This window comes from Trichomonas vaginalis, chromosome II (genome assembly GCF_026262505.1).
Source record: "Trichomonas vaginalis G3 chromosome II, whole genome shotgun sequence".
In the NCBI taxonomy this organism is placed as follows: domain Eukaryota; phylum Parabasalia; order Trichomonadida; family Trichomonadidae; genus Trichomonas; species Trichomonas vaginalis.
The window spans coordinates 17,079,896-17,098,839 of NC_067204.1; the positions used below are offsets into that span (position 1 = coordinate 17,079,896).

General features: G+C 30.5%; 10 protein-coding genes across 10 annotated transcripts, besides 1 other annotated feature; 6 read left to right on the plus strand and 4 right to left on the minus strand.

Annotated features, from left to right (window-relative positions):
• The first annotated feature begins 478 nt into the window (after positions 1–478).
• Positions 479–519: a mobile genetic element.
• A 75-nt stretch (positions 520–594) lies between these two features.
• On the plus strand, positions 595–1,851 carry TVAGG3_0559310 (protein serine/threonine kinase protein; the record flags this gene model as incomplete). Its single annotated transcript, XM_001302004.1, has 1 exon — positions 611–1,789. One exon carries the CDS (start codon positions 611–613, stop codon positions 1,787–1,789), a length of 1,179 nt encoding a protein of 392 aa, XP_001302005.1.
• A 552-nt stretch (positions 1,852–2,403) lies between these two features.
• Positions 2,404–3,353, plus strand: TVAGG3_0559320 (cysteine-type peptidase protein; the record flags this gene model as incomplete). The annotated part of the gene is made up of 1 exon (XM_001302005.2): positions 2,417–3,289. One exon carries the CDS (start codon positions 2,417–2,419, stop codon positions 3,287–3,289), a length of 873 nt encoding a protein of 290 aa, XP_001302006.1.
• A 328-nt stretch (positions 3,354–3,681) lies between these two features.
• TVAGG3_0559330 (uncharacterized protein) lies at positions 3,682–5,085 on the plus strand (the record flags this gene model as incomplete). The annotated part of the gene is made up of 1 exon (XM_001302006.1): positions 3,858–5,054. One exon carries the CDS (start codon positions 3,858–3,860, stop codon positions 5,052–5,054), a length of 1,197 nt encoding a protein of 398 aa, XP_001302007.1.
• Positions 5,086–5,374: 289 nt separating this feature from the next.
• TVAGG3_0559340 (Ankyrin repeat family) lies at positions 5,375–7,168 on the plus strand (the record flags this gene model as incomplete). The annotated part of the gene is made up of 1 exon (XM_001302007.1): positions 5,375–6,814. The coding sequence occupies one exon, from the start codon at positions 5,375–5,377 to the stop codon at positions 6,812–6,814; it is 1,440 nt and encodes a 479-aa protein (XP_001302008.1).
• A 286-nt stretch (positions 7,169–7,454) lies between these two features.
• On the minus strand, positions 7,455–8,490 carry TVAGG3_0559350 (spectrin binding; the record flags this gene model as incomplete). The annotated part of the gene is made up of 1 exon (XM_001302008.2): positions 7,507–8,463. The coding sequence occupies one exon, from the start codon at positions 8,461–8,463 to the stop codon at positions 7,507–7,509; it is 957 nt and encodes a 318-aa protein (XP_001302009.1).
• A 442-nt stretch (positions 8,491–8,932) lies between these two features.
• TVAGG3_0559360 (uncharacterized protein) lies at positions 8,933–10,037 on the minus strand (the record flags this gene model as incomplete). Its single annotated transcript, XM_001302009.2, has 1 exon — positions 8,962–9,819. One exon carries the CDS (start codon positions 9,817–9,819, stop codon positions 8,962–8,964), a length of 858 nt encoding a protein of 285 aa, XP_001302010.1.
• A 373-nt stretch (positions 10,038–10,410) lies between these two features.
• Positions 10,411–12,586, minus strand: TVAGG3_0559370 (uncharacterized protein; the record flags this gene model as incomplete). The annotated part of the gene is made up of 1 exon (XM_001302010.1): positions 10,442–11,686. The coding sequence occupies one exon, from the start codon at positions 11,684–11,686 to the stop codon at positions 10,442–10,444; it is 1,245 nt and encodes a 414-aa protein (XP_001302011.1).
• Positions 12,587–12,867: 281 nt separating this feature from the next.
• TVAGG3_0559380 (uncharacterized protein) lies at positions 12,868–14,073 on the plus strand (the record flags this gene model as incomplete). The annotated part of the gene is made up of 1 exon (XM_001302011.1): positions 12,868–14,073. One exon carries the CDS (start codon positions 12,868–12,870, stop codon positions 14,071–14,073), a length of 1,206 nt encoding a protein of 401 aa, XP_001302012.1.
• A 228-nt stretch (positions 14,074–14,301) lies between these two features.
• Positions 14,302–14,891, minus strand: TVAGG3_0559390 (retrograde vesicle-mediated transport, Golgi to ER; the record flags this gene model as incomplete). Its single annotated transcript, XM_001302012.2, has 1 exon — positions 14,346–14,891. The coding sequence occupies one exon, from the start codon at positions 14,889–14,891 to the stop codon at positions 14,346–14,348; it is 546 nt and encodes a 181-aa protein (XP_001302013.1).
• A 748-nt stretch (positions 14,892–15,639) lies between these two features.
• On the plus strand, positions 15,640–17,696 carry TVAGG3_0559400 (uncharacterized protein; the record flags this gene model as incomplete). Its single annotated transcript, XM_001302013.1, has 1 exon — positions 16,985–17,437. One exon carries the CDS (start codon positions 16,985–16,987, stop codon positions 17,435–17,437), a length of 453 nt encoding a protein of 150 aa, XP_001302014.1.
• Positions 17,697–18,944: the final 1,248 nt, after the last annotated feature.

Here is an 18,944-nt window from a genome sequence, read left to right on the forward strand (position 1 = left end):
GACACATTATATAATGTTTTCGACCCAGAAGAAGGCTTCTTCCCAGAAGCAATGGAGGAAGAAGAAGAGTCCTCCGAATAAAAACTTCATTTATACTAAACATCAACATCAGGGCTAGAAGGCACGAAGTGCCTGGAAGCCCCACTACCTTTTTTTTTTTTTTTTTTTCCACTACCTTTTTTTTTTTTTTTTTTTTTGAATACGAGGTCTCGAGTTTTCGTTCATTTTTTTACTTTACAAAACTGTTTATTTTTCAGAATTTTTAAATTTGAAAAAATCCATTCTCTATCTGATAAATAATATATTATTTTTCAATCAAAATATTTTGATTATCATCTCAAAAGTGTTCTCAAAACCTAGTTTTTCTTATTTTGGATAATCTTAATATTTATATTATTATAAACTAATTGAACACTATATGTTTTTGTATACTTTTACAAAAAAATTGATAGATTTGTGATACTTCCCCCGACGATAGAATTGAATAGCTTACATTTTGACAGAACTTAATATGGAACATCTCTAAATATGTTATACGTTATCCATTATTATTTTTTTGAAAAGAATCATTATAACTTTTCAATGCTATACATATTTCATTTCTGACTGAATGAAAATTGAGCAAGGAAGCGTTCACGGAGTGTACGAATTCATCAAACTCCTTGATACAACAGACACCTATGAACTTTGGAAAGCCAGGAGCACAAAATTGATGCCTTTTGTTCTAATCAGAGTTCTTCCAAAGCAATACATTGACCATAATCGCTACGGAGAGGAAATAAAAATCCATAGCTTGGCTAACTTTCCATTCACATCAAAATTCTATCAGTACTTTGAAGAAGGAGAATTGACTTTTGTTGTGATGGAGTATTTGAATGACGAAAACCTAGAAGAATATATTTCAAATAACAGTAAGATTAATGAAGAGCAAGCTAGAATATGGTTCTCTCAGATAATTTCCACCTTGAACTATTTAGATACTCAATTTCAAGTTTACCACGGAAATCTTGAAGCGTGTTGCTTTTCTCTTGCAGACTCAAATGCCCTCAAACTATTCGACTTTGAATACTGCCATTACTTGGACAGCTCAGTAAAATGTATGACTTCAAGGTGTCATCCATTCTATCTTTCACCAGAAGAAATAAAGAATGAATCTAATCCACTCGCTACAACAGTTTGGAGATGTGGTGTAATCCTTTATCGTATGCTCACAGGCGCATATCCCTTTGAAGATGACAGTAGCTCAGAATTGTTTACAAATATACTTTCAATGAAACCGATTATTCCCTCTCAAATTTCAAATGATGCTAAGAATCTTTTGACCAGAATGCTAACAAAAGCTACTTATGAGAGAATAACGTTCGAGGAGATCATGGAACACCCATTCTTCGTAAAAGTTCCTATTGTTACTTTACCGTCCTCCGATGCTCACATTAAGAGCGATATTTTGAGACAGCTAGAACGCGTTGGATACAACAAAGCTGATGTCGTTGCAGATCTAAAAGCTAAGCTGTTTACTGAGAAGACAGCTGCATATAATATCCTTCTAGTGGAAGGAAACTATGATGATGAGTCCGATGCAAGCATAGAATACAACAATGCTCCTCTCAAGAAATCAGCTTCTGCATCTGCTTTCCAAATCATTACCCAGCCAAAATCACCTAATTCACTTATGAATAAGATGAAATTGAGACCTGTTGTACCTGGACGTAGTATTCCTATAATTCCACAAAGGAGAAGCCGTTCTAATAGCTTCCATGCGGTTAATAACTTCTATCATGTTGAATAACCATGAAATTGTTTGTAGTTATGACTAATTTTTCTTTCACACCAAATAAATGCTATAATTTTAAAATATATTCTTTTAGTTTCTCAATAAAATTCTTCAGCGAATAAAAATTATCATAGATCAACTATTGAGCAGCTCCACTTATGATACCTAATGTTTAATATCATATATATACCTCCATATAGGAGTTTATTTTATAACATGACAAATTTGCATTTGCACAGTGATTTTATTAAATGAATAGAGTGAAACACTCTATTTTATACTCCAAATTGCGTACAGACGTATTATAAGACGTTTAATTTCATGTTCTAATGCAATCGAATTATTCAATTAGGGGAAAACAGTGGTTTTGAGTGATAATTGATCTCCTGATGAGCAAAGTAAAATAGGGTTCTCTGATTCAAGATATTTATCGATCAATATATAGTGTAGGGTCATTTATCGCTCTCAATTTTATTTAATCGATTATCTCTATCAAAACTTTATCGTTTAAAGATATAGTCGATTGCTGGTACACAAAAAGTAATAACTTTATTTTTATTTTTAGTCGATAATTGATATAAACCGATTATTCATATTCAAATATCGGCTGTATTAAAAAATCAAATCAAGTGATCGCAACCAATGGGAAGCATCATCTCCTGCGTTAGAAATAACCAAGTCCTTATTCGCCTTGTCGCTCGTGTTCTCATGAGCCAACTCGGCTTGAATTTCAACTTAGATCAGTGGCATTCTGCGAGATATGAAGGTGATATGGAAACACATCTTCAAAACATCCGATCAATCGCAACAGATCTATCACAGACAGACAAAAGTCAGATCAAAACACAAAGCAGATGCGTTTTCATATGCGTTAACACTTATGTAGCCTCAAATCTTACTTTGGGTGTTGGCCCAATGAATGATGGCCTCAATGTCGCCGAATCAATGAATAAGAGAGAGTGGCCAATCTTCTTTATCCACAACCCTACGCAAGCACAGTACTTAGAATGGCTTGCATTTTTCTTACAGAATACAACAACAGAATTGATCACATATTACACAGGCCACGGCACACAGCTCGATGGAACAGATAGACAAGAAGAGTCTGGTAAAGATGAGGCCTATGTCTTTGAAAATGGAAGCGAAGTTGAATGTTTGCGTGATGATGATCTTCAAAAGTGCGTTGTCAAGAACAAAACAAACACAAACTGCAAGTGTGTCTTCCTTTCTGACTGTTGCCATAGTGGAACAATTTGGGATTTGAATAAGTCAAATTCACCTCAGAATTGTTTATCCATCTCTGCAGCAGCTGACAAGCAGACAGCTAAACAAACTCAAGTCGAGTCTAAAGAGCAGGGAATCTTTACATACTACCTCTTTAAGTTCCTTGAAGAAGATTCAACTTACACTCCAAACCAATTAAAAGATAATATGCTTCCATATTTGAAGAAGTTCGATCAGAACTATACACTTCAAACTACAACTCCTTCTCTTGTTGATCAAAGTTTCTTATGAAATATTTTTTTGTTCAATGCAGAATAAATATCCATCTATTTGTATTTTTTATTAATAAAGTCAATTGTACGTGTTATCCAGCATGATTTTAACTAATTAAAAATATCAACTGTAATCTTAAAGCAAATATAATAAAATCATATACATTATAAATAAATTATGCAAGATACCTTATTTGTACAGTAATTTATTGATTCCATCTTTTTTTATTGATTAATCAATTAAATATTAGTATTTAGTTATTGGAAACTCATAAAAATATCCGTTTTGATGTCATTTTTTGCTGTCAGACCAATGGTTGATGGAATTTGAAAACTGCTGGTGTGAATTCACAGTTCAGAAAAAAAAATTATTTGAATGAATTGAAAAACAATACTATTAAATATTGTTGCTATTGACCCTATTTATTCATATTATAGCTTGCACATAAAATGGTGTGAATTCACAACATTCAATGCTTTTTTTTAAGAAAATTAATGGTCACTTCATTATTCATTAATCAATGATACAGAGACGCAAAATAATTAGCCATGAAAATCTTTGGCTAAAGCCTAACTTTAACATCCTAATGGCATTCAGGTGTAAGGATAAGAAAAGTGTAAATCTCGTTGCAGAAAAATTAATTAACTCTTTAGCCATTTTTCACACTCACGCTGAAGGAGATGAATTCGTTTTCAAGAAAAGAGATGTTCCTATTTATACAATTCCTAAAAGTATTACTTCATTACGTGACCAAGCTTATTTTGTTGATGATAATTTTGCCAAAATGCCTGATGTAAATTTAGGAACAATTGCTATCAGTGATGATAGTGTTGTTGTATCAGGATCGCATGCCCTTTATGATGGTGGAACTATTGTTGATATTTGTAAATCATTGAGTCACAATCTTGATTTGCCAGAGCTTAAACTTCCGTATTCAAGTTTTGATCCATTCCTAAAAGAAATGGAAAAGGCTCCAGGAAAAATGGCAGGTTTTAATGCTGATGCTAATATTTCATATTTCCAGTCAAAAGATAATCTCTATAAAGGAAGTAGAGCTACATGTGACAATATTACATCACATATTTATGAAGATGAATTTATCTGCTACAACAAGAAAGATAACAAGCTTCATGGCCTATCTGAGAATTATTTCTCTGCAATAACATTGGCATTAAATGCTTTGAACGGAAAATTCAACAAGGCAGGACTTTGGGAAGTTGTTGGTACTAGACCGTATAGTGAAAAAGGTTTTGATGTTAGACAAGGACAATTCATGGTTTCAATTCCAGTTTACTCTGATGTTAACGAAAATTCGACTGTTGGAGAGATGAAGCTGAAATTCAGGAGAGATTTCGATTTGAAAATGAAGGAGAAATTATACTTCTCCTCATTGAAGTGCTCAAAAGATGGATACTTAAATTTGCCTCCATTTAAGGGAGATCCTCCTATGTTTTCTATGATTGGCAATTTTGAATGCAAAGGACCTATTTCAGATATTCATGTCTCTCTTGGATCTGCTGGTGAATTTCCATTTGGACATGTTCCATTTATTACCTATTCCGTTGATAGTGGAAATGGAAGAAAAAGGTTTGACATCCAAAACCTTGTTTCAAGAAGAATTTTAAGCATCAGAGAGGCTCAATCTGTTGGAGAATTGACTGTCACAGCTTTGAAGTATATCAAGGATGAAATGAAGGTTGGAGAAGCTATTGAAGTACTCAAGAAAAAGAAGAACGAAGTTTTCAATAGACTTAGTTCAATTGATAGAGTTATTAGATTTTAATTTAGAATAAATAAGAATTTCATTTTTTTTATCTGGATCAATATATATGAAGGCGATCTTTGAAATGTTACATATTGAGTAATTCAAAAAATGCATAATGTAACAAATTGAATTAGAATTTGCCCTGAATCTTGCCAATACCTATGTTCGTGTAAAAAACAAACTAAGTTGATAGTTAATAAGTTAATAAATACACAATGAACAATATCAATGATAATATTAATCAATTACAAATAAAATAACACATTTTTTAATTATGATCAAAAATCTGCTATTAATAACATATCCTTTTTTATTGACATTGAGGATTTTATTATATTATGAGTGACGAATTCGTTGAATTTGACATCGAAAAACTTCAACAATTCGCTACGTCACAAAAGATCATTGACGATGCTCCAAATGTAGATTTAAGCATAACAGCGAACGAACTTTTTGATGTTTATCATGAAAAACTAGATTTGCGATGTTTAATACGAGATATAATATATTTCGGATGCATTCGGCCCAAATACGTGAAGTTGTATGTTTCCTTATTACAAGAAATGCTAGCAAAACAATGGAATGATCATGAAAAAACAATAATCCAAAATTCTCTTAAATACAAACATCATTGTTTACTTAACGATTTTGCTATAGAGTGCCAAAATTCGTCATTTTTAATAGAAATAAGTTCGAGAAAGATAATACAGCCAATTTCATTTCGAAATCTCTCAGGCCAGAGCGAAAACCTCTGGAAAATACTAGTGGATGATGATATTGAAGCTCTTATAGAACTATCTGCCGTACCGAATTTTGATTTAAATTTTGAATTTATTTATGATGGAATTAAAAGGAGATCTTTTTTAAATGTTTCGGCATTACTTTCTGCAGTCAAGTGCTTCAGGTTTCTAATCGGAAATAATATTAAAGTTGACGAATCGACCATTCATTGCGCAGTTTCAAGCGGATCTTCTGAAATGATAAGATTAGTTGAGCAAAACGGGGGAGTAATAGAGAACTGTATATCAGATGCCATCGTAAATTATAGATATGATATTGCCAGGTGGCTATCTGATCGAGAAAACAATATCGACGAAATTAAACAAATATGCATGGAATCTGGAAACATTGTTACGTATTTAGAGATGTCGGAAGCGTTAGAAATGCCAATAGATGGCTCCCCATTTGATGTTCAGTTCCCAACTGTTCATTTCATCGAAGCAACGAAAAATTGCGATCTTTTCCTTTCCAAAATTTTGACTGGAATGACTTTGCATAAAGATGTTGACAGATTGGATATGTGTTGTGAGAAAGGAGTTAATATTGATACCTTTATTGATGCTGAAAATCAAACTATTTTTTCTTGTTTTGCTGCTTCTGGAGGTTCCATATTCGAACATATAGCAGAACTTGGAGCGAATCCAAATATTCCGGATATTTTTAACTACACAACACTTAATTGTGCAATTGAAGGAAGAAATTTAAATTCAGTGAAATATTTGATTGAAAAATGTAATGCAAGCATCAAAATTCCAAATGATCCTTTATCACACGCTGCTTGTATCGGTAGTTATGATACAGTTAAATACTTACTAGGAATAGATGGAATTGATGTAAATAAAATTTCCGAAGATCGAATGACTCCTTTACTCATTGCCGCTGAACGTAATCATATAATGATTGTTGAGTTGTTGCTATCTCATCCAAATGTAGATAAAGAAGCAAAGAATGAATTTGGAAAAGGATATTCAGACTTTTTAGTTCCAAGGACTAAATAACAACGAATAATTATTTTTGATAATATATCAAACTTTAAAATATATAACTTTAAATTAGCATCTGAATTAGAAATAGTCAATGATCAATATTAATTGAGAACCAACAATAAAAAATTAGAACTCTCTAATTGGTTGTTCTTCATTTATTTACAATAATATTTGAAATGATTTCCATCTTGTTTTGTTGTTTTCTCTGAATGATGAGAAATTACATGTAATAGAGCTTCCTTGACTGACACTACAACAGGATGAACATTGAATGCATATGTTATTTGTACTATCGATATAGGAAATTGATGAATGTTCCAATGTATTTGGGACAATGTGTTATCCTTAAGGCTTCATAAACTCGACAAAAATTGGAATAAATGTTATATTTATCATTATTTTTAACTTTTATTGACATATCTAAATAATGTGAACCTCAACTAACATTATTTCAGAAAATGACAGACTACCATTTATTTTTCAACTCTTTATTTTTATTTTAATTGTTTGTGAAACCTTAATAGAAGAAGAACTATCAATTGATAAAATGACATTTGATATACTTTTGTTATTGATTAATATGAATAATAAATTTGTTTATTTGAATCATAATGAAATGAAGAACAAACAATATTCATATGAAGAAGAGCTTGGAAATAAGAATATTGATAATTTTAATAATTATTCCATTAGATTATATCATATTACTCGGCTCCAATAGATAATAAATAATCTCTTACATTACCTTTTGCAATTGAGAGTGCAGTATATCCACGTTTATTCTTTGCTTCTTTATCCGCTCCAACAGAGATAAGATATTTAACAACTTCAAGTTGACCTTTAATTGATGCATAAATGAGTGGTGTCCATCCATTTTTATAATTTGCTTCTTTATCAACACCAACAGAGATAAGATATTTAACAACTTCAAGTTGACCATTTTCTGATGCATAAATGAGTGGTGTCCATCCATTTTTATCTTTTGCTTCTTTATCACAGCCACATTCAATTTGGAATTTGACAAGATTTAGATTTCCTTTTGCACTTGCAAGATGAAGTGCATTCTTTTCATTACGGTCTGTCTTTTTCAAAATTCCTTCTTCACAAGCCTTTGTAATCATTTCTCGATTGCCTTTCACAGAAATATCTTCAAGGAAGTTATAAACACTATAAATATCACTAGTTTCTTTAAGTTCAGAGATTTTGGTTAAAAAATCTTTAGAATTGTTGTAATCTCCATTAACTCGAGAAACTGTTGTTTCTTTAGCAGTATTATGTATTTGATTTTGTAATTTTTTTAATTCTGTTCGTAATTTATTGATTTCTTCTGTAGAATCACGCAAATCTTTGTCATTTTGATTGATAATATCAATAATTCCATCAAATATATTGAATTTCATGTACTTTTTGACGAATTTAAGAATTGAAACGACTTCCTCTAAATTTTGGATAGTAACATTTGCTTTTCGTGTACAGATATATAATTTTGTGGCATTGGTCGTTGATGAAGACTGTTTGAGAAGAGAAACATACTCATCCACGGTCAAACGTGAATATTTCATGATTGTTTTGATATCTCCTATTTCGAATGTATCAAAAAAGTTTTCATTTTGAATATAATCACTGATATGAGCAGCGATGTATTCGAAATTCAGATTCATGACCTGATTCAATTTTTGGGATTTTTGTAAAAATTTACCACCTTTTTTGAATTCAAAAAGTGTAAAAAACTTTTTTCAAAAATTTTAGTACCGAATTGGAAATGTGTGAAAGAAACCAAACAACAAGGAAAAAGACCATTAGCATATAATATAATGCACATATATATAATAAAATAAATTTACAATTCTAGGCTAGAATTCGAGAAAAATTGAAATCGTGAATAATACACAATTAAAAGATAAGTCTACCTTCTCTTGAACCGTTACCTATAATAAATTCTACATTACAATCATAATCTTAATAAAAATTTTCATAAAAATTCTAATGTTTGTTTCATTTGATATAAAAATCTATCTACCAATATCTCGTATTGTTTTGATTATTGTCTTGGTCAAATGTAATAATTGACATTATTAGATTGAATTCTACACAAACAAAAGGAATTATGAATGAAAAAAATTAAAGTTACGCGCATAAAAATCTACAAACAAACATATTTATTTCATACGGGAATGAGATCTCTTGGAAAAAGGAACGATTATTGCAGGACACAAAGGTTTTAACGAAAGCCTTTTTGGGACACTATTTCGCTTATAATTATTCATTATACTCTTAGACCTAGGTGAATATGAATCATCGGTAGAGATATGAATCCCTCTCATCGGATCTTTTGCTCTATTATCAGCTTTATCTTGTCTTAACTTAGTTATTCTAGCCATGATATGTTCTATTATCTTATTATGTTTCGCATTTATCTCTTCAACAGCTTTAATCGAGAATTGTCTTGCTCTGATTAATTCATCTTGCTGTGCTTGCAGGAGAGTTGCCTTCTTTTTCTCAATTATGCCATTTAGAACTGTTTGGGCTTGTGCTGACTCAATTTTTTCTAGGGATTTGATTTCTTTGTCGAGTTCTACCGCTTTATCAAAGTCTTTTGTTAGTGTAAGATTTTTGAGTTGGGCTCTCATATTATTTAGCCTTGCTGAGCTTTTAACATACGGTCGAATATTTTCATCTTCATTCCAAAATTTTTCAAATTCTTTAAGTTGAAATGCATGCTTTTGTTTAAGATTCGCAATCGTCTTTGTGTCGTGGTCCTTCTCCTGATCGATTTTCTTTTTAAATTCCGTTTGAATATCTGCTAATTTTGATTTAAGTTGATTTATTTCGAGATTTAGGAGATATTCATCATTTTCTTGCTTAGCCTTTGCATTATTTACATTGTTACGAGTCAAGTATTTATTTAATAAATTCTCGTAACGCGCTGCTGCTAAATAGTTTCCTTCCACGAGCGAGTCAACATTTTTATGCTGTATGAATCTCAAAACAGTTGTATACATATCACTTGGTGGCATTCTACCGTGCTGTTCGAACTCATTAACGTAATTCTCCAACTTTGCTGAAAATATTTCATCAAAGCTTTTAACATTCTGTTCATCGGCTTGAATGGATGCCGATTCATCCTTGGTAGTGTCAGATTGTTCAGAAGTGTTGTTGCTCAATTTAAGTTATAAAAATATTTTCATTCAAAAATGGTGAATTCACGGTTCATCATATAGTGATTTAGAATATCCAATTATTTTTGTATCGTAAAGTGTACGTTATTTTTATTTTCTGAGTTCTCTCAATTTTTTTGAACCCTTTTGAAAAGTAAAATAAAAAAAAATATTCAAATTGACGTTTAACCATGTCATATATTGCATTAGATTTCTCATAGTTAGCTCACTTCAAACACCTAAAAATGGTTTGTATATTGTTGCCTCATTTTCTCTTGAAAAGTTTCTGGCCTTAATATCAATCAATAGGGACCAATATATCTGTGAATATGTATGGCACATCACAGATAGATTAAACTATCAGCGAGGTTGCCAATGACGGAATTTTAATTTTGAAATCTGATCTTTCAACAGAAAAACGACATAAGTATACAATGGATAATATTTATTCTTAAATTACAAACAAACAGAAAGATATGACTTATATATCAGAATATGAGTCAGGTCCGTGGACAAAATCGAGAGCTGCATTTAGCTTATCCATGAGCTTTGTTTCTTGTTTAACAGAAGGATCATCAAAGTTTTCATCGAGCCAATCATAGACTTTCTTCAATTCGGCCGCTTTGCTTAGCTTATCAACAAACATTCCTGCGATGAAATCAGTGAGTTCTTCGTCAAAGTCGCAATTCAAACCTCTTTTTTCGATTTCTCTTAATGCCATGCAAATGTTTGTCTCCAAATCACCGACAGCAGCGAACATGTTGACGAATGATGCTCTTCTGTCGATGCTTTCCTTCAATGCATCTCGGTATGCGTCTCTAAGCAAGGACAGATCAGTTTGTAAGCGGATGAGGTTCTCATAGACTTCTTTGTGACCACTATCAGCTATTTTATTTGTTAATTCTCCGTATCTCTTCTTAAGTTTTGTAATTTCATTTGGATCTGAGTTTTCATTTCTCTTAAGTTTATGATATTTCATCTGTACTTCTTTTCTTTCATCAAGATAATCCTGAATTTCATCAAATTCATTTCGATAAATAATTTCTGTTGTTAAAACTGGTTTTGGCACGTCAGCAATCTCATACGTCTTCATTTCATCAATCCTCTGCATCCATTTGTTAATTTCGACCTCGAGTCTTTTAGCTCTTGTTTCCATATTTTCTTCTTCAATCCGTTTTCGAACTCTCAATGCGTTGTTTTCGTTTTTAAGCATTTCTTGATGCTTATTTACTATTTCTATCTTTTCATTTACATTGTTTATTTCTTGGAAAACACTTGAACAGCTGACATCAAGTAATTTACTGAGATCGAAGTCCTCTTGCTGCTGAATAAGTAAGTCTTTATCATCCAACAGCTTTGTTTGAACTGCTTGTTGCTCCTTGAGTGAATCTGTCAGCTGACGATTTGAAAATGAAACTGTTTGGCCTTCAATTCCGCCAGAAGCTGTTGATTTCATTTCTTTTATAATAGCAGATATGTCTCTGTTGTTTAAATCAACTTGGGATTCGTATTGTTTGATATATCTCAAAGAATTACGGAGTATTTCATTATAAATGCTAGCATCAGCAGCAAAATACTTATGCTGATCTTCATCAAGCTTCTGTCGCTTAATAGCTTCACTCTTTTGTCTTTCAAGATCTTTAATTTTGTTTTGTAAGTCTTGTACTTCATTTTGAAGGGTCTGAAGCTCTTTGTTTGCTGTATTACGATCATTAATAACGTCCATATCTGCCTTTTTCAGCTGGAATTTTGAATATGAAAGTCTTGTTGCAGCAATTTCAGCTTTAATTTGGTCGAGAATGGTATTAAGACGCTGCTCTTCGGCTAATGACTCATTTAATTCATCAGATAATCGTTTTCGTTCTTGTTCAATTTTATTTTCTTTTTGAACGTCAACATTTGGTTGATTCCAGGTTGAAGACGGTGAAGAAGATGATTCTTCCTCTTCTTCGATTTCTTTGTTAACTTCAGATGGAAATGTTTGATTGAAATAATTTGTATAGTCGTTAATTTTTTGTAAAACTGCTTTTACGTTCTTTTCATTAATATCCATCTCTTCAGTAGCTTGTATCATTTTTGAAATGATTGCTCCGCACTGATCTTTAGTTTCAAAACGTTCAAAACTAGATTTAATTTGAATAAGCGTTGCTTGCAGTTGATAAAGCAAATCCTGAGTGTGTTCAATATCATCTTGGTATTTGTTGGCAAGAGAATCAAGTAGTGAATAGAAGTTTGTAACTGACGAATTTTGTTTGAGTTTTTCGAAGTCTTGTGAATTCATTAATTCGAAAAGCTGTCTCGCACATGATTTTATGAAATGTTCCAAACGTTTTTGTGGCGGAATATTGAAATATTCTTGGATATTTTCCAAAAAATTATTCCACAGCATGTGAAATTGAAGGGAATCTTCATTATTAGGGTTCTTTGGGTCAATATTGTTACCTTCGTTTTCAATGTTACTGAACATTTCGTTGATCTGCTTTAAATCTTGCGGAGAGATAAATAACGAATTCAACAAATTCGATATTTCATCCATTTTTTGCTTGTAGATCGATGCAACAGACTTTTTAGGTTTCGTTGTCTTTGCTTTTTTGTTATCTTTCGCTGATGATGCCCTTAAGTTTTTATTCATCAGTGAAATTTACAAAATCTTTTATTGTAAAGTTGTTGACTTTTTGTAAAGTTTACTTGTCAAAAAAATCTAAAACATCAAGATTTATTGAATATTCAAAACAATCAAAATCTCTGAGTGATTAAAGTTTAGACAACCACTTGCATTTATTAGTTTGGTACTATCTCATTCTATGTTATTTTAGAGTGTGATTGATTTCTGAGCATCCTATGATATAGAAATGGAACAAGTTCAAAAATCAAATTTATAAAATTATCAAAAAGTGACAAATTATTATGCAAAAGAAAACAGAAGATGATTCAGATGCTGATTTAGATCTTTTACTAGAACAAGTCAGTCTTCCAAGTGAGAATGAGATCAAACCGGAAGAAAAAAAGTCTAAACCACCGAAATTAATGAAAAAAAGGAGTGCAAAGACTCCAATTCCAAAAATGAGTGCATTTGACGCATTTGATGATACAGATAGTGAAGTAATTGCTAATACAAAAGAGAATTCGCCTAAAAAATCAACAGAGAACAAAATCGAATCATCCGTTATCTCTTATTTGGATTCATCTCTTAAAGATCTTTCAAATTCAGTAATCGATGAGTTTAATTATTTAATAGAAAACGCACTTTCGCTTGAATCTTTTACAAATAAGTTTATGGTTGATTTTAATAACCAAGTTAAGACAATCATTCAAGAAGAATTCCAAACTCAAATCATACCAGATATAGTCATTCAAAATACAATCAACTCACAAATAAATGATCAGTTTGAATACTTATCAAGATTAATTCGTTCGAGAGAGAAAACAATTGAGAATCCTCCACCATTTTATGCAAGCGACATTGATGATTCAAATGATCGTATTAATGATAATATGATAACTGCGATAGATCAGCTTACTTTAGCCACTTCTCCAATATTAAACACATCTATTCAGCAAGAAAGCAATCTTAATGATCAATTACGAAAACTACAGATGCATGAAGTATATCTTACAGAGTATGGTCATCAAATCGATGCTCAAAATGATGAAATTGATAAAAAAGTTCGACAGCTTGAAGAAAAGCAATCAATATATAGACAACAACAGATGCGAGATTTAGATAATGACATTGCCTTCTATGGACAGAATAAAAGCTCGAATTTGCGAGAATTGATAAATACATTGCAATCTAGTAACGATTTGAAATTAGAAAACTCATTTAAAGATATAGTAAATGATATTTCCAAAGGATCTCAGGATATTTCAATGACAGTCGATCAAACTATTTACAGAACGGAAAGCCTGTGCAGAACTGTTTCGAAATATCGTAAAATGCAATGGGACCAGCTCCAAATTGCTGATGAAGCAACCAGAGAAGCGGATACTTCCCAGTTGACTGGTTCCATGATTGGATCTGAAATAACTGAGCAAAGCAATATTGTTTCGAAGGTGAGAGCAAAGCTTCGTAGTATTCAAATGAATAGAGCTGAAGACCAATTTGAAGTCTAATGAATAAAAAAAATTATTTTTGTTTGTGTTTCTATCATATAAAAATCAGTATTTTTAATTCCTCTGATAATCTAATATGCATGTATAAAAAGAATTAAGAGAATCTCAAAAAATTGTTGACAATTTTTGGTAAAAGAAACAAAAACAGACGAGAAGAATTTGATGATTCACAGACTTAATCAAATATTATCGTAAATAAGAAGAAAAATATCGATATTCGTTTTCAATATTTTAATGAAAGCTTTATAAGAGTAACATAACAATAGTCCAAGTCAACAACATTTCTTCTTTGATTCTCGAGGAATGAGATTTGGATCTTCAGGAGTTCTTTGTATATCTCTTGAAAATGCAAGATATTCAAATAATTCTTTAACGTTTGAGCCTGTAACAGCTGAAGTAAGAAAAGATTTTCGAGGATCTATTCTTATTATTATTTGTTCAATTTGTTCTTGAGGAACTTGAGGTTCTAAATCTGATTTATTTCCAACGATAATAATAGGTATTTCTCCGGATAGTTCGTGTATTTTGTAAACCCATTTTTCGACGTTTTGGAGAGATTCAAGTGATGTTAAATCATAAACAACAATAAATATATCTTTATCTCTGAAGTACAATGGCATTAGGGCCGAGTACTTTTCTTGTCCTGCCGTATCAAATAGCTTAAGTTGAACATCAATTCCATCACCATTTAAAACAACTTCATTATAATCAGCGCCAACTGTTGGTGTAACGGGTGTCTCTTTGTTCAGGTAATAGTGAATGATAGATGTTTTTCCGACGTTAGTATCTCCTACAAAATTTACTTTCAATGACTCCATTGGCACTTTTTTTATTTTTCCACCAGCAACTTCTTTTGCTAAACTGTCTAACACATACTATCAAATAACTCCAACTGATATTAGCTAAGACACTAAAATTAAATCATGTGATGATGATTCATTTATGAATCAGATTTGAAAGTTTAAAGTAACACTGTTTAATATATTGATTTTACTTAAGAATGACCAAAAATCATGTTGTGTTAATATTCTTTGCCTTTAAATGATTTTTTTCCAAAATTATTAATGTTATGTTCATAAAAAGACTTTAACTTTATATAATGTAATAGTGTATTGTAGCCAAGCATTAGCTACTTGTTAACCTATTCGTTTATTATATTAATTTATTCAGAATCAGATTTTCTTTCTAACATCGAATTCAAGTCAAATATATCATCTTAGATCACAACAAATTTTTTGAATCTTAACACCGAATGATTTTCAGCTTGGTGTAGTGAAAATATATAATATTTTGTAATTTCACCAAATCATAAGACGATGATTAATTTTAAATGATTATCACTGGTTTTTATATTTACCTCGCTTGGAGAATTAGGTATATGGATGTGCGAAATAAAACAAGAAAGCCTTATCCATAATTTTTCCAATTTGAGAAATGTCATTCAATTATTGATGTCAATTTTTGTCGATCAAACTTATAGATTAAAAATGATTTAAATGATGTAAATGTATTAATTTTAAATGATTTTATTTTCAATAGAAAAATAAAAATAAATTGAATACATCCATTTTAATGAGTGAACAGCACATTTATACAGTTATTAGAAGGGATCCTCCTAAAAAGAGAATCACTCCTAGACATGAAGTAGAGCATACTAAAGAATTGTAAAGAATTGAAAAATGCAAGACTATGTTTTCTACAATAAAAAAATTTATAGACAATTCCAGTTACCAAAAGAAAAAAGATGCACTAGTTTTGGCATCAGAACTAGCTAAAATTATAAATGTTAAAATTGATAGAGCAGCAACACGTTCAAAAGATGGTTTAGTATGTTGGTTTTGTGAAAATTGGACTCAAATCCAACCGTATTTATACTTAGTTGACCACTTCAATTCAGTGTGTAATGAAATTTCAAAATATCCTGGAATTTCAAGCCAAATTGAAGTTTCTCAACCAAATGAAATACCATAGAATTCACAAAAATGCGCAAAAGCAAAATTGCATAAAGGTGAAATTGCACCAACGAGATTTCATTAAGATACCTTAGTTATATTTGAAGATATTTTTCCGTTTTATTTTTCAATTATACTATTTTGTTAGATATAAATGTTATATGTATTTTACTGTCAAAATAATGAATCTAGATTATTAATTTTTTAATCAAAATAATCGAAATCAATATCAATAATTGATTAAAAGTTATATGGCAGAAGTTGAATATCATCATATATATATTGTATATATGGTAGCGTGTACTCTTTTCGGTTTTTTAGTTTACATGTCAAATCATGCCAGACATTTAAAATCACATTTTTTCATGAAATTGTTAATCTATATTAGTTAGTGATTACTTTTTATAAAGGGGGCAGGGCGCCCTCAATTTTTCGAGGTTTCGTATTTCATATTTCAATAAGGATAATCATAAATTTAATATTGCACCTACGATTTTCATGATTAAGATAAGCTGGATAATGATGTTTAACTGATGAATGATCAAAATTAAAAATCGAAATTTAATTACAATGTAATTATATTTATCAATATTCTAGAAACAGTACGATATTCATCATGTACAGTCAATTCTTTCGTTAATTTACCTGATAAATATTCCAAGACGCAATAATTGATTTCGAAATTGGAATCTGAATGGTTGTGTGCATTATAACTAATACATTGGCCTGATTCATTCAAAAATAACAATATCTTTCATTGCCATTTTTGTTTCCTTGGTTGGAAAATCTATGATAAATGCAAAAAATAATTATGATGATTGAATAGTTTACATAATATTTCCAACTTTCGTGAAATGGTAGATTTTAAATAGGTATACAAAACTTAAACATGCTATCGTAAAATAATTGAATTTGATAACAGATCTCATTGAAATATATAAATAAAAAAAATTCTTTACATGATTCATGTCAGACATGTTAATACAGCAAGATCAAGCGTTGCTGAACCTAGTAAAAAGCCAACAACAAGCAATCCTAGAAAGGCCATGCCCCAGAGATATCAAAGAAGTCATCCATTAGATGATTATAACGAACACCTACGAATCTCTTTTCAGAAAAGGAGTGACATTCAAACCAATGACATGCAATCGTTTATCGATAAAAATTTCCTTGAAACTGTTCGTCTTATGAAAAGAGAGGAAAGACAACGATCAACCGTACACAAAAAGCTCAACCCAAAGTTTAAGGATGAAAAGATAGTGGAAAAAGTAGCAGGGCGGAAGAGAATTAATGAATTATTAAGAGATAATTCTAAAAATTTATCAGGTTTGATGCCAATGCCTGCAAGAAGACAATTAGAACCAGAAAAATGTAGATCACCTCGTAGGACTCCAATTTATTACTGGGGATGATTTTTATATTTTATTTGTATATTTATCGATTTTTATTGTTTATGTTATGTAAATCTTGTTATGTATCTGTTTTGTGATTAAAAGCCATGTAATTAATAATTAATACGCTGATTCAAAAGGTAACTAAACTCCTTTCGCCGATCCGATTTGCCCCATATTTAAAATATAGCTTGCATATGTAGAAGAAAAGCTAATTTTGAAGTACGCCCGAAATCCACCAACAGGATTTCGAGCTACTAAAAAGGTACTTTTAAATGTGATTTTTTTTACAAAAAATTAAATTTATTTTAAGATCAGACTAAAAACTAATTTTATGGAAAATCTATATCGACAAATTTATTACTTATTGGGTATATAGATTTTTTGATTATGGCGATTATGTCTGATATGCTTCCAATAAGCCAAAACAGTGTTTTGGGAGTGATTAAATACAAAAAAATCTGGCGATGCTTTACGTGGCAAATGGTCGAATGATTATTACCCCTTACTATTGGGTACTGGGGACGCTAGTTCGAAACTGATGCACTATATTTTTTACAAAATGCGTTTATTAGGACAGGGTAAAGAAAGGTTGCCAATATAATATATTTAAATAAATACAACTAATCTAGCATAAAAAACTATTGAATATTTGAATTCAATAAAAATTTATATAAAATACATGTAAAGCATAAATTACTATATAAATCAAGCTGTATTTTTTTTAAACACCGATTGTTTCATATAATATATATTCAACTCAAGTTTCTAATTAAGGATTTCATATAAAATTTAGCATATGATCAGCAACAATTAAAATTAGTATTACAATTAATAAATTTAGTATAAAAACATATAGATTTAGTATAGATTTTATAGCTGTAATAAAAGAACTATTATAAAAGAGTAATTTACTGAAATGCACCTTATATTTATAAACAAAACTTATAACGTGTTAGTTACATATAGAGTTGAAATTCATAGATAGCATAGAGAAGTTGGGATCTTGGCTTAATGGTCATAATATAACCAAATTAATTCAAAATTTGAAATTTTAATATTACTGTAACTATAATATATGGATATGTTTTATGAGATCATAATAAATGACATGTTAATGTAAAATTTAGAATAAAAAATTATATTTTTTTAAAAAAACATTGTTCATGAGTGTTAATTGGAGAAGTAGTAAATTAGTTCAGTTTGCAAGTGATGATGGTTAATCTAACTATAATTACAATCAATTTTTAAAATCTTTGATTTATTTTGGTGATAATTAAGAGTGCAGTTGTTCTATTTATAAACTATTTACTATAGACGGCACTGGTGATAATAAAAATCAAGCAAAAGCGCATCTGCTGTTGCTCGACTGCATAAAAATTGTAGTTAAAATTTGAATACTTTACATAACTCATTTGTAAGGTAAATTAATATTATTAATTTATATTAAGAACAAATAAATATGAAATGTATTTTTTTCCAAAAAAAATTAAGAAAAATGCCATTTTTATCATTGTTGTTAATGCCC